This window comes from Muntiacus reevesi, chromosome 10 (assembly GCF_963930625.1).
Source record: "Muntiacus reevesi chromosome 10, mMunRee1.1, whole genome shotgun sequence".
Classification (NCBI taxonomy): Eukaryota; Metazoa; Chordata; class Mammalia; order Artiodactyla; family Cervidae; genus Muntiacus; species Muntiacus reevesi.
The window spans coordinates 61,730,407-61,744,100 of NC_089258.1; the positions used below are offsets into that span (position 1 = coordinate 61,730,407).

At 43.0% G+C, this 13,694-nt stretch overlaps 1 protein-coding gene across 3 annotated transcripts in view; it reads right to left on the bottom strand.

The window, feature by feature from the left end:
* The window catches only part of MICU3 (mitochondrial calcium uptake family member 3), a 79,682-nt gene extending 66,953 nt beyond the window's left edge, over positions 1-12,729 (bottom strand). For all 3 annotated transcript variants that reach the window (XM_065947092.1, XM_065947091.1, XM_065947090.1), the window contains exon 1: positions 12,329-12,729. In XM_065947092.1, coding sequence (XP_065803164.1) covers positions 12,329-12,718 — 390 coding nt within the window. In that variant the 5' untranslated portion in view covers positions 12,719-12,729. The remainder of the gene's footprint in view (positions 1-12,328) is intronic.
* Positions 12,730-13,694: the final 965 nt, after the last annotated feature.

Here is a 13,694-nt window from a genome sequence, read left to right on the forward strand (position 1 = left end):
CCGAGTTCTTTCTACGTCCCCACTTGGCCCTTCTGCAGGGTGTGGGCACAGAGAGAGAGGGAAGCTCTCTGTGCCTCTGCTTACACTAATCCTATCAGATCAGGAGTCCACTCTCCTGACCTCATTTAACCTTAATTGCTCCTTTGGAGGTCCCACTTCCTAATACAGCCCTAATAGAGGGGTTATGGCTTCAGCATATGAATTTTGGGGAGATACATACCATTCAGTCCAGAACACCAACCCCAGAGCAACCCTTCTGCGTTGTCCTTTACTCAGGTATATAGTCCTTAAAAATGTTCCTTTAAAGGCCATTCCCACCAAGTTGGCAATTTACTCTCTGGAAGAACTTGAATATTTGGAGATTCAACTATGTTCCCTCTCTTTTGGATAATTTATAAACAACCAAACAAAAAACATTAAATAAAATCAGTCTCAGACTCCTCAACCTACCTGTACCCCAGTGGGGGTGAGGGTGGGGGTATCCCTGCTTGCTAGTTACAACTTGAGATTCCTGGCCCAACTAGCCTTGGCCTGTATGCATCCCAGTTGGGGGTGGGGGTGGGGGGTAGGGGGTGGGGGCAGGCATTTCCAATCCAAGATTCCCTGTCTGCCAACACTGGCCCAGTGGTACCCCAGCAGGAGGCTTCCAGGCTGCCAGTCCCAGCTTGTGGTTCTTTCTCTGCCAGCCTCGGCCCAGGAACTTGGACAAACTTTAGCAGTGAACACAGCTCTTCCAACGAGGCCTGATTCCCACCGAGGGAGGGGGCTGCTGCTGCCCTTCTAACTGTGTTCCTTCCTTGGGTACCCTCTCAGCCCAAGGGTATTCTTTATAATCCCGATTCCTTCTTAGTAGCTAATCCCCTATAAATGGTTAATATTTTTTATACTGAACCTTAACTGTTCAAGTTAGCATGTGGCTTTTGTTTCTGACTGTTGAAATTATTATTGAAAAGGATAAACAAGTTTTAAAATGATGTAGTTTGGGTAGTTTATTCCCATTACACTGGCATTCAATTTTTTGGAAGAACTTAAATGCTACCTGAATTTAACAGAAAGGAAAGCTGAAAAGGCATTATCTGGGACAAAGTTTATAAAACTACTGCCTTCATTATAAAACATTTAAAAATTAAGTTTGGAGAGGATTAAGGGATGGGAACAAAATTAAAGCAACTACTAATAATAACCCAATACAGTATTCAGTTCAGTTCAGTTGCTCAGTCATGTCCGACTCTTTGTGACCCATGGACTGCAGCATGCCAGGCTTTCCTATCCATCACCAACTCCCAAAGCCTGCTCAAACTCACGTCCATTGAATCAGTGATGCCATCCAACCATTTCATTCTCTATCATCTCCTTCCTCCTCCTGCCTTCAATCTTCCCCAGCATCAGGGTCTTTTCAAATGAGTCAGTTCTTCATATCAGGTGGCCAAAGTTTTAGAGTTTCAGCTTCAGCATCAGTCCTTCCAATGAATATTCAGGACTGATTTTCTTTAGGATGGACTAGTTGGATCTCCTTGCAGTCCAAGGGACTCTCAAGAGTCTTCTCCAACACCACAGTTCAAAAGCATCAATTCTTCGGTGCTCAGCTTTCTTTATAGTTCAACTCTCACATCCATACATGACTACTGGAAAAACCATAGCTTTGGCTAGACAGACCTTTGCGGGCAAAGTAATGTCTCTGCTTTTTAAAATGCTGTTTAGGTTGGTCACAGCTTTCCTTCCAAGGAGTAAGTGTCTTTTAATTTCATGAGTGCAGTCACCATCTGCAGTGATCTTGGAGCCCAAGAAAATAAAGTTTCTCACCGTTTCCATTTTTTCCCTATCTATTTCCCATGAAGTGATGGAACTGGATGCCATGATCTTAGTTTTCTGAATGTGGAGTTTTAAGCCAACTTTTTCACTCTCCTCTTTTGCTTTCATCAAGAGGTTCTTTAGTTCTTCTTTGCTTTCTGCCATAAGGGTGGTGTCATCTGCATATCTGAGGTTATTGATATTTCTCCTGGCAATCTTGATTCCAGCTTGTGTTTCATCCAGCCTGGCATGTTGCATGACGTACTCTGCATGTAAGTTAAACAAGCAGGGTGACAATATACAGCCTTGACGTACTCCTTTCCCAGTTTGGAACCAGTCTGTTGTTCCATGTCCAGTTCTAACTTTCTAATAAAGTATTAGAAAGAGTAAAATGATTTTGAGATTAAAAAACTATATAAGTGAAACAAACCTTACAGATTCAAATCAACCATCCCTACACCTAATCGGTACAGTATGTTTCACTGTGGTTTTATTTCCCTATTGCTAGTGATATTAAGCATCTTTTCATGTATTTATTGGCCTTTTGAATATCTTACTCTTGAATGGCCTATTCAGACCTCCTGCCCATTTTTCTATTGTGCTATTGTTTTTCTTATTAATCTGTAGATCATCACTATATATTCCGGATACTTACTTCATGGGAGTGCTATGTATCTTAAGTATCCTCTTCCATTCCAAGACTTCTTTGTATTTTCGTAGATATTTTTGTTTTAATGAAGTGAAATGAGGCAGTATTTTCCATCCGAAATTGTGTTCTTTGCCTTATTTTGAAAATCCTCCTCCCCCTAGGGTCAAAATTTCATTTTCAGATATTTTTCTCTACATATCTTAAAGTTTCTCTTATCACCTTTAAGGCTGTAATCCACCTGGGTTATTACAGCAATGGGGTAGGCATCTAATTTTACTTTTGCTTCCCACACAGAACACGTCAACTCTAATCAAGTCCTACTCTTTTGTATGTCACTGTTATCCAATATGTGAGATCCAGTTTGATTTAGCTTTCAAGATAATAATAATTATTGTTGTAATATGTAGTCAATATTTAAGATTTACTTCATCTTTACCAATTTCTTTATTTACTTTGCTTCTTAAATTTCACCCTTTTTTCATGTTCATTTCTTCGTGATAGTCACTCTTTAATAGTTCCTTCAATGATGATCAGAGATTGGTAGGCAATCTCAGACTTACAAAAAATGAATTTATCCTCATTCCTAAATGATAATTTATCTAGGTAAATATATCTAATGGTAGTTATTTTCTCTTACCTCTTTGAAAATACAGTCTAGTATCTCCTGACTTCTATCCATTATCAGAAATTAGTTTTCAGTCAGGCCAACAGCCATGCCTTTCTAGGAAACTGGTTCTATCTTCCTTTATTTTTGATTTTCAGTTTCACTATAATCTGACCATTTTTATTTATTCTGCTCAGGACTGTTTATGCTTCCTGAATCTGAGGATTAATGTTTGTGTTCCTTCTAAGAATTGTTCAGGTATTCTCTCTTAAAATACTGCCTCTCATTCTCTCTGTTCTCTAAGCCTGTAATCCCTAATTGAGGAATTTTAGACCCTTTCAGGCTATCTTCCACATCTCTAAAACACGCCTTAGTATTTGCCATGTCTTTTGTGTTGTTGTTTGTTTTTGGCTGTGATGGGTCTTGGTCACTGCACGGGCTTTTCTCTAGTTGAGACAAGTGGGGGCTAGTGTCTAGTTGTGACCTCAAAGGCTTCTAACTGTGATGGCTTCTCCTGCTGCAGAGCATGGACCCTAAGGTACTCAGGCTTCAGTAGTTGTGGCTTACAGCTGTGGAACACAGGCTCAGTAGTTGTGGCACATGGGCTTAGTTGCCCCACAGCATGTGGGATCTTCCCAGACCAGGGATCTAATCCATTTCTCCTGCATTGGCAGGTGGATTCTTTACCACTGGACCACCAGGGAAGTTCTGCCATTTCTTTAAAAGTGTGTTACATTCTGTGTAGTTCCTCAAAATTATCTTCCAGATTACTAATTGCCTCTTCAGTTATGTTTTATATGCTGCCTAATCTATCCAACCTCAAAGACCATATTTTACATTGTGAGAAGTTCTATTTGATTCTTTATTATAATCTACCATTCTTCTTCATATTGATTTTTCACTATGTCGTTAATCACTCTGAATATCCTTAACTGACAGACTCAACCAAATGATCCTATTATTAAACTGTGAGGAATAGAATCACTCAGTTTACTGAGTTTATGAGTTTATCCTCCTGGAGGCCTTCTCTGTAGAAATTACAGGTGGCCGGTGTTTGAGGCATCTCCCTCAAAGAAGCTTTGCATTTTATTCTGCCGGCTTTATCAGTTTTTGTTTTTTTTTCCAACCGGGGTAATAGAAGTGCTAACTCTAAACCCATATGAGGCAGTGTTGTTGTTGATTTGCTAAGTCATGCCCAACTCTTCTGCAACCCTGTAGCTCACCAGGCTCCTCTGTTCAGGGATTTCCCAGGCAAGAATACTGGAGTGGGTTGCCATTTCCTTCTCACAGGGATCTTCCCAACCCAGGGATAGAACCCGCATCTCCTCCATTCGCAGGCAGGTTCTTTACTGCTGAACCACCTGGGAAACCCCGTGAGGTAGTGTGAGACCATTTTTAAACACTCTCGGGAGAGACCTTTTTTCCACTTAGAGCCCACGCAGACATCCTCAGGCTTCCCTGTCACTGCCTCTCATTGTACCTGGAGGGAGGGGAGGGGTCTGGGGAATCATTCTTTCGTCATTTGTTCTGTTGCTATTGGCTCTGGCTTCAGGGAGATGGAATTTGAGCACCAACTTTCCAAGGTCTTGTCTCCTGTCCCCATGAAGGTCTTAAAATCCAAACCCCCAGGATTCCATGAATAACGACTCACTGCTCTCTCACTGAAGCCACAGCTCACACTATTCTAGCTCCTAGTTTCCTCTTTACTTCTGCCCTGGCAATTTCCTTTAGTTTCTTAAAAGGATGGAATGGTATTTAAAAGGATGTTTAAAATATTTTGATGACAGATTTTGAAGCATGCTGTATGGATAAAACCAGAAGTCTAAACCATTTATTTTATTAAGTGAACATCCCATAATTTATTTAGGAGCATTTTCTTTTCACTTAAAAGCTATTCTCCCAACACAATATATTTCACAACCGACCAAGACCAATATATACCTACTGCTCATTCTCTAGTTTTTCCTTAGAAAGAGGACTCGTGCTTAGCTGGGCCCAAGAGCACACAGAACAAGGTCATATCTCTCAGGCTTTGTTGCAGTTGGATAGGCTGTTTGATTAAGTTTTGGCTAATGTAAATAAAACTGTTTTTTGAGACTTCCTGGAAAGTCAACTTAAAGGCTGCTGACTCAGCCAGACAGGGCACAGGAGAGTAAAGGCAAGGTTATCATCTTGACTTCTTTCTCCTGACCTCAAGCCAACTGCTCCTCATGGCACTTTGCTTTTACTTATTTCAATCTATGTTATTTCCATAATCACTTTAATCCTTGAGTTTAAAGCTGTGGCACATGACAACCAGTAGTCATGTACAGATGTGAGAGCTGGACCATGAAGAAGGCTGAGTGGCCAAGAATTGATGCTTTTGAATTGTGGTGCTGGAGAAGACTCTTGAGAGTCCCTTGGACAGAAAGGAGATCAAACCAGTCAATCCTAAAGGAAATCAACTGTGAATATTCATTGGAAGGACTGATGCTAAGCTCCAATACTTTGGCCACCTGATGTGAAGAGTCAACACACTGGAAAAGACCTTGTTGCTGGGAAAGACTGAAGGCGAAAGGAGAAGAGGGTGATAGAGGATGAGATGGTTGGATGGCATCACCAATTCAACTGACATGAGTTTGGGCAGACTGTGGGAGATAGTGAAGGGCAGGGAAGCCCACCGTGCTGCAGTCCATGAGGCTGCAAAGAGTCAGACACCACTTAGTAACTGAATGACTACAACAGGGCAATCACAAGCAGCCTTGGGCAGAGATCACTGTAGAGGGAGGGCAGGAGGGAAAGAAAGGGGAGGAAGATCTGTACTTTTCCAGGCAGAAGCTAAACATTAAGCGAAGATCAAATTGCTTCTGACTAGTATGTGGTACTGTGAGTGAATCAGAAGTTACACGGAGTGACTACATCCATTTTTCTAGGTCAGGTAACTGTCCCATTTGTCCCCCAGTACCTTGTTTTTTCAAAGGAATTAAACTTCTAGGGAGTCACTGTACTCGCCTACAATTAAGAGAGCACAGCTGCAGGTACCTGATTTACATATGCATTGAAGAATGCCACTTTCTTTACAGATTCTAAGAGAATCTAAGTCCTAAATAAAACATATTACCAAAACATGGAAGAGTCGTGTTTCTAGAATTTTTCTATCAGCCGATCATCAAACAATGCACCCCCTATAACCCTAGCAACTTCTGCCCTTATAAATCTTGACATTTAGATCACTCCACTCTGGTTCACTTTTCCATATCCTCCTGGTTTTCACCATTCTGTTGAAGATCAATGTTCAACTCGATCCATGGCTTCAGCCAAGTTTCAAATTCTGAGAGATGAGGGGTGTGGGGAGAAGACACAGTGCTATTCTCTTCCAGTTTGCCAGCAGGTGGCATGAACCTTGAGAAGTTTGCCTCCTTGCCTACAGTTTTATAAAACCTTTTAAGTAACTACCATAATGACTCAGGATAAGTTCTAGATTTTAATCATTTGGTGATATATAGGTGCAATATTCTTGATAGTTAAATATTTAGTTCATGATAACACTTTTGAGTAATAAACTTTAGAATATTTGAACTGCAATCTTTTGTTGGCTTCCACGACCTTCCTGGCTTTCTTTAATCTGTCTGGGTCTCAGCTTTCTGCAGAGTTCCATTTCTCTGTTGGTGTTGTAAATTGCTGATGCTCACCAGGGCTCTCTCCTTAAGTGCTTTTCTCTTGCTCTGTGTATCCTGAATAATGTCATACATTCTTATGACTTTCAACACTTGACGACTCCCAAATCAGTATCTATAGAACAGATTTCTCTCCAGTGCTTCTGACCTATGTATTGAGCTGGAAACATCCCTTCATCTGTACAAAGATCCTTTGATCCACTGTGCAAGTTAGAAATTCATCATCCATGTACACTACCCCTAACCCGTCTTTTTGTTATTTCTCCTGAGGACCTAGTGTCAGTGACCTGCTGTACTACCCTCCCAAGTCACCCAAAACAAAAACTTGAATCTCATCCTAGACACTTCCATCTCTCTCATTCCTGAAAACCAATCAACTGCCAATCCTGTTGACCTCCTAATCTCTCTCCAATCCAGCAACTTCTAAGTGCCTCACTGTCATTTTCCTAGTAAAGCCACAACCATCTCTTGCCTAAAGAAATACCACTGTTAAAAACTGCTTGTCATGCAAATTCCTTGGTGGTCCAACAGTTAGATCCCATGCTCTCACCACTGAGGGCCTCGGTCAGAGAACTACCATCCTACAAGCCTCAAAGCACAGCAAAAATGAAACAACATAAACTGCTTGATGTGTATTTTCTTTTTAACCAAGAATGTGGAGAACCATACCCTCTAGCATTCTCTCCTAAGAGGCCATAGCATCTCACCTGGCCACCCTGTGACAAATAAATCTACCAGATTCTGAAAGCGAAAAAGTGAAGGTGTTAGTCGACTCTTTGTGACCCTATGGATTGTGTGTAGCCCATCAGGCCTCTCTGTCCAAGGAAGTCTCCAGGCAAGGTACTAGAGTGGGTTGCCATACCCTTCTCTAGCGGATCTTCCCAACAGGGATCAAACCCAGGTCTCCTGCATTGCAGGCAGATTCTTTACCATCTGAGCCACCTGGGAAGCCCAGATTCTACCAGGAAAACAAAAGAGGGGATAACCTAGTTTAGCTTCCTATACAACTAGGTTAGTCTATACAGAATTTACCTATCTTCAGTTTCCCACCTATGTGACTCCTCTCATAAAATTCTTCTGCATTTATACATCTGGCAAGTTCTTCAATATTCTGAGAAAGCAGCAGCATTACTTCAAGTATCAAAATGTGTTGCCTTAAAAAGAGGATGGAAAAGGTATTCAGCGAAAGAAACTTAAAAATACATGATCACTGGCCATTATTATAGAAATACACAAAAGAGATAAAAAATTAAAAAATATTGTTCTCTTTTCTTCTTAAGATGAACAAATCATAAAATAGGTCATGCGTTACAAATAATATACAAAATAGTAGGTTAAGGTACATTAAGCAACCTAGCAGATTTTAAAAATTCTGACCCTGAAAGAGAAAGGCAGTTTTAGAACAAAAATTTTTCCACTGATAAAAATAGTGCTTTAAGGTTAACTGTAGGGTTCTAAACAAAATCTTGTCAACATCTCTCTATAACATTAATAACATTCAAGTCCATATTTACAGAAAAATTTTGGCAAGTCAAGCTTGCACAATTAAAATAAATACAATGTCACGTGATCTTGTCTCCCAAAGCCTGGAATTTTGACCTTGGCTGAAGTCTTCCCAATTCTAACGCTATAAATAACTACTTAAGTTGAGCAAAATATGAAACTATTAATTCTCACAGAATGGGGTTGTGTCTTTTCAATGTGTATGTCCTGGGCAAATATTTAGCATGGGTTTATTTGCTCAACAAATATTTACTGTGTGCCTACTAGGACTAGAGGGCTTCCCTGCCGGCTCGGTGGTAAAGAATCCACCTGCCAATGCAGCAGACACAAGAGATGCAGGTTCAGTCCCTGAGTCAGGAAGATCCCTGTAGAAGAAATGGCAACCCACTCCAGTACTCTTGCCTGGAGAATCCCACGGACAGAGGAGCCTGGCAGGCTACAGTTCATGGGGTGGCAGAGTCGGACACGACTTAGCGGCTAAACAACAACAAACCAGGACTAACTCCATACCAGGCAATGAAGATATAAAGGTGATCAAGACCAACACTATGCTGCTCCTTAAAAGACTAAGACAGCAGAGAAGACAGTTAACAAAAAACTGCAAAAAGTCATCATCTGGGAATTTAGGATAAGCAGGGGTATTTGAACAAATCTATCAGGGAAGGCGTTCTGGAGGAAGTTCAGAGGCAGTGTCTTTAAAACAAACATCTTCAAGGTAACAGAACTGTATGTCTGTAGGTTATTGCTGTTCACTCCCATCAGTTATATTATTCTCATAACAGTTACAGGTTAATTTATATGCTAGGTTTATGTTCAATACAAAATGAAGCTTAAAAGAGGCTTTATAAATCAAAGTTTCTTAGCTATAGTACGAAACATCAAAAGGAATCACTTCTACCACTTCAGGGAAATCAAATATAAGCATAAAAAACGAAGAGGCAACACGAGTTGAAACTATTTCTGACACATGGCAGACTGAGCTCATGACTTTCAGCCCCTTCCTTCTCTAACCACATTAAGATCACAATAAATGAATCTCTCAAAAGGTGTAAACACACAAGGACTAAAAAAGCAAAAAAGGAAAGGAGACTTAAACACTCAAGAGAATTCATTAGACTTATAAAATTGAAGACCTGTAGGAGTGATAATTGACCTAGAGAAGCAGAGGCACTCCCTGGGTACCGTGGAGGAGGAGCCAAATAGAAGTTAGCTGATTTTCAGCACAGACCCGGGAAAGGATGAATGAGGCCCAGGGAACACACATCGTGGAAGCAGAGCAAGCAGTGGGGCTGAAAAGACAGAATGAGATAACAGCATGGAAGCCCATCCCTGGACACTCCCACAGCACACATGGCCTCACACGAACGTGACCCTGTGCCTGAATCCAGAAGACAACTGCTCCTCCCAACTCACCTATTCTTTACAGAAGTGCAATGACACCAGAGAAAAAGACTTTAAAAATACTGACATTTGGATGCCACCCTAATGAAAAGCTCAGATCACCAAACGAAAAGTCATGCTCATGTACAAAGAGCTTCTCAAATTCAGACAGACAACAACCACAGATAAGTAAGGAAAACCTCCAAAAAGGAAGTGAGAGCTTAGGGAAAAAAAAAAAAAATCTGGAAGAAACAACACAATGCATGGAGTAATAGACAATTTTTAAAAACCCTATAATTAATATCCTTATGATACAAAGAGAACTTTATCAGCCAAAAAACAAAACAGAATGCTGAAACACATGAATAGCAGAGAACACAAAATAGTTCTTCAAATTAAAAAGTTAGGATAGTTAGAATAAAACATTTAAAAGGCAGGTTGGAAGATAAAGTCAAAGATATCGCTCACAAAAAAAAAACAAACTAGAATTTAAGTAAGATTAGAATTTGAATTAGATTAGGATCTGTCAGAAAGTGTAACTTCAGACTGACACAGATTCCAAAAAAGAAAATAGAGAAGAAACTGTCCAAGAAATAATACAAGAAAAGTACAAAGAACTTCCAGATGTGAATTTCTTTACTGAAAGGATCTTTAAATATAAGACAATAAATGAAAAAATGCTCATATCAAAGCTCATTATCCTGAAATTTTCAAACACCAGGGATATAAAAGTTTTCAGAGGGGGTAAAAATAAAATACAAAAGGAATAAGGATAAGACACAACTTCAGTATTATTTGATTTTTAAAACAATGTACAGGAATTTTTATAAACACCAAGCAATAATAATGTAGGTAAATAAATACAGACACTAAATGAATAAACAAATGAATAAAATAAAAATGCAAATTTGCTGAATGCTCACTACATGCTAGGAGTGCCATTCTAACTCCTTTAAATATATTAACTCATTTAACTGTCACAACTCTATGAGACAGACTCTATTAACCTCATTTCACAGATGAGGAAACAGGCACTGAGTTTCAGTAATGACACAACTAGGAAGTGATAAAACCAGAGTCCCAGCTTTCTGAGTATGGGCTTTCAAAAACTGCATGACACTCTCTCAACTTTAAAAGTAAAATTGATTTTTTAGAAAGAAGAAAATACCATTTGAATCTTCAATGTTCCCAGGTAACTGTGGTTGATTAAAAGGCTTCCCTTGTGGCTCAACTGGTAAAGAACCCGCCTGCAATGTGGGAGACCTGGGTTCAATCCCTGGGTTGGGAAGATCTCCTGGAGAAGGGAAAGGCTACCCACTCCAGTATTCTGGCCTGGAGAATTCCATGGACTGTATAGTCCATGGGGTCGCAAGGCCTCGACACGACTGAGCACCTTTCACTTTCACTTGGTCAAACAGGACACAAGCTTAACATGTGTTTGTGGTGGGCAGACAGGGCGGGTGGTAGGGGTGGTGGGGTGGGGGGAGGTGGGTATTTGCTAGTATTTTAAGTATTCACTGTATAAATATACTTTGCACTATGTATTTGTGATTTGCTACTACAAGGTTCTTAATATAGATTCCCTGCTCTAGATACATCAACAATCTCCACCAAAAGAACTGATGAACATACATCAGATCACCATCACCTATTTGGGCAAAGAATAAAGGGTATATAAATTATATTAAACTTAAAGACAGAATAGTTGTCTCTTTCCCCAGTTATTGTCATCTAAGCCCTTCACACTCTCCCTGTCTTGCAAGAATTTTCCTAGATGACTTCCTAGTCATGCATGACTCTTAATACACTAATAAGACAAAAGCTTCTTGCCCCTCTTCTCACTCTTGCTTTATACTCACCTTTACCTTATATTGTCAGCTACATGATGATTACTTTATATTGTCAACTACATGATGATACCTGAACAGTTTCCTCTGAAGTTCCTCTACCAGAGTTAATCCTCTTTCAGTTTCCTACTTCCACTGTCCTATCCATCTTCTCGCTTATTGACCGTACTTAAGAGTATCTGGCTTTACTGGGGGAGGAGGGAGGGAGAGAAATATACTTCTTGAATAATTGTTGTTGTTGTTGTTGCTGTTGTTTAAATCTGGTGACATCTTCACTCGTTCTTTCTGACCTATGATAAGGACGATACACAGTTTTGGCAATTCCGCTCTTGAGACTCATAAACCTCCAAACAATAATGCAGTGGCTTTTGGGATCTCACACCACGCCTTTGATGCGCTCCTACAGCACTGAACCTCCTTGATCATGCGCTGAGGCCCAGCTCTGCCTGGGATTATATTCTCTCGAGTATGCAGCCCTTGTTTCTGCCATGACTTTCAGCCTGTCTTGCCCTTGGCTTCTGCTGTGTCGGTTTTTGTTTGTTTGTTTGTTTTATTTTGTCGTGGGTCTGGGCTTTGGTGGCTAGGTGGCGGCTGCAGCAACCTAAAGGTCCTGATGTGATGCGTCAAGACATGTGATGCACCAGATGTGTCTTCCCCACGCTGGGTGAACAGACTCGGGGCTGCCCGGCCTAGAAGGTTTCGGTCTCGCTCACAGAACGTCTCCGATCGGCGGCCCCAGAGTCACACTGCGACAACCCCCAACGTCCGGTCTCAGGCGCGCCCCGCGCGGCCGTCACCCCGTCTCTCCCGGCGCTCAGGTGTTAACTCCTGACGGTCCTCACCCCGAGAGTCACCTGCCAGCCCGCCCAGGCGCGCGCAGGCGCTCCCACGCACGTACCGTCTCCTTGGCAGCGGCGACCGGGATGGGAAGCAGCCCCCCGCCGCCGGGCGGGTCCTCGGGCTCGGCGGCCGCGCTCTCCGAGGGGAGCCAGGGACCCGGCGCCCGCGCGGAGTCGGCTCTGGGGTCCCCGTACAGCTGGTAGCACACCAGGCCGACCAGACCCCCGCCGGCCGCGGCCGCGAAGCTCAGCTCCCGCCAGCGCCGCCGCCGCCTCCAAGCCGCCTCCGCCACAGCCCCCTCGTCCTCCTCCCGGCAGGAGAAGGGCCGGCCCGGAGGGCCCGGGGCTGTCCCCGCAGGCCGCCCCCACGGCCCAGGGGCGGGATGATGAGGCGAGCACGGAGGCGGCAGCCGAGGCGGCGGCCACAGGAGCCTCCGCAGCGCAGCCATAGCGGGAGCTGCCGGCGCCTCAGCCAGGAGGGGGCGGGTGAGGGGGCGGAGGGGGGCCCGAAACCTCGCGAGAAGTCGGTGCGACGAGCTTCGCCGCTGTCCGAGAGCGACCCCTACGATTGCCGCCCCTCACTGGAGTCACCTGTCGGAGCGCCTTCGGCTGAGGAGGGTCGAGGGGGGCGTCTCTGGCTGTGGAGAAGCCTGGGGAGGACGGGGCACAACCGGCTGCTCTTCGGCCCCGCATTCCCCGCCCAACCCCGCGGTCATAAATAACTTGCGCCTGCCTCCGGAGACACCTGACTGCGCGAGAACCCAACACCGCAGGCGACAGCCGGGTCGGCAGGGCTGGGACGAGCCCTCGGTTGCCAGGGTGTCCCGACGCCCCTCCGCGGACTGGGTCCTCCGCCTCTGCTTCGCGGGGGTGGGTCTCCGTCAGCCTAGCGCCCCGCTAAGAAAGTCACATCCCCTAATGCTATCCTGATCTTCAGATATACCGTGAATAATTTGCAACTGTGTCTTCAGGTGTTGCGACAAAAATGGCACATAAAAATTTGGTTCAAGTCATAAAACTAGCAAATTAAGTCAAAGAATTTTTTTATTACGTGACAGTTTCTGATAGTTTGATGGGAGAAGACTAATTTTTTTTTTTTTTTTTTTTTTGAAGCGGGGGTACAACTGCTTTACACTGTTGTTAGTTTCGGCTGCGCGAGGAGGTCAATCAGCTATACTTAAACATATATCCCTTTTGAGCTTCCCTCCCAGCCACCCCTTCCCATCCCACCCATCTAGGTGATCAGATCACAGAGCTGAACTACCTATGCTGTCAGCAGCTTCCCACTAGCTATGTGGATGGTCTTAAGTCTTGTCACTCAAGAGTTAAGTAAGTCAGGGAGAGAAAAACAAATAGAGCATATTAACCAGTATATGTGGAGTTTAGAAAAATGGTACAGATGAACCCATTTCCAGGGCAGGCATA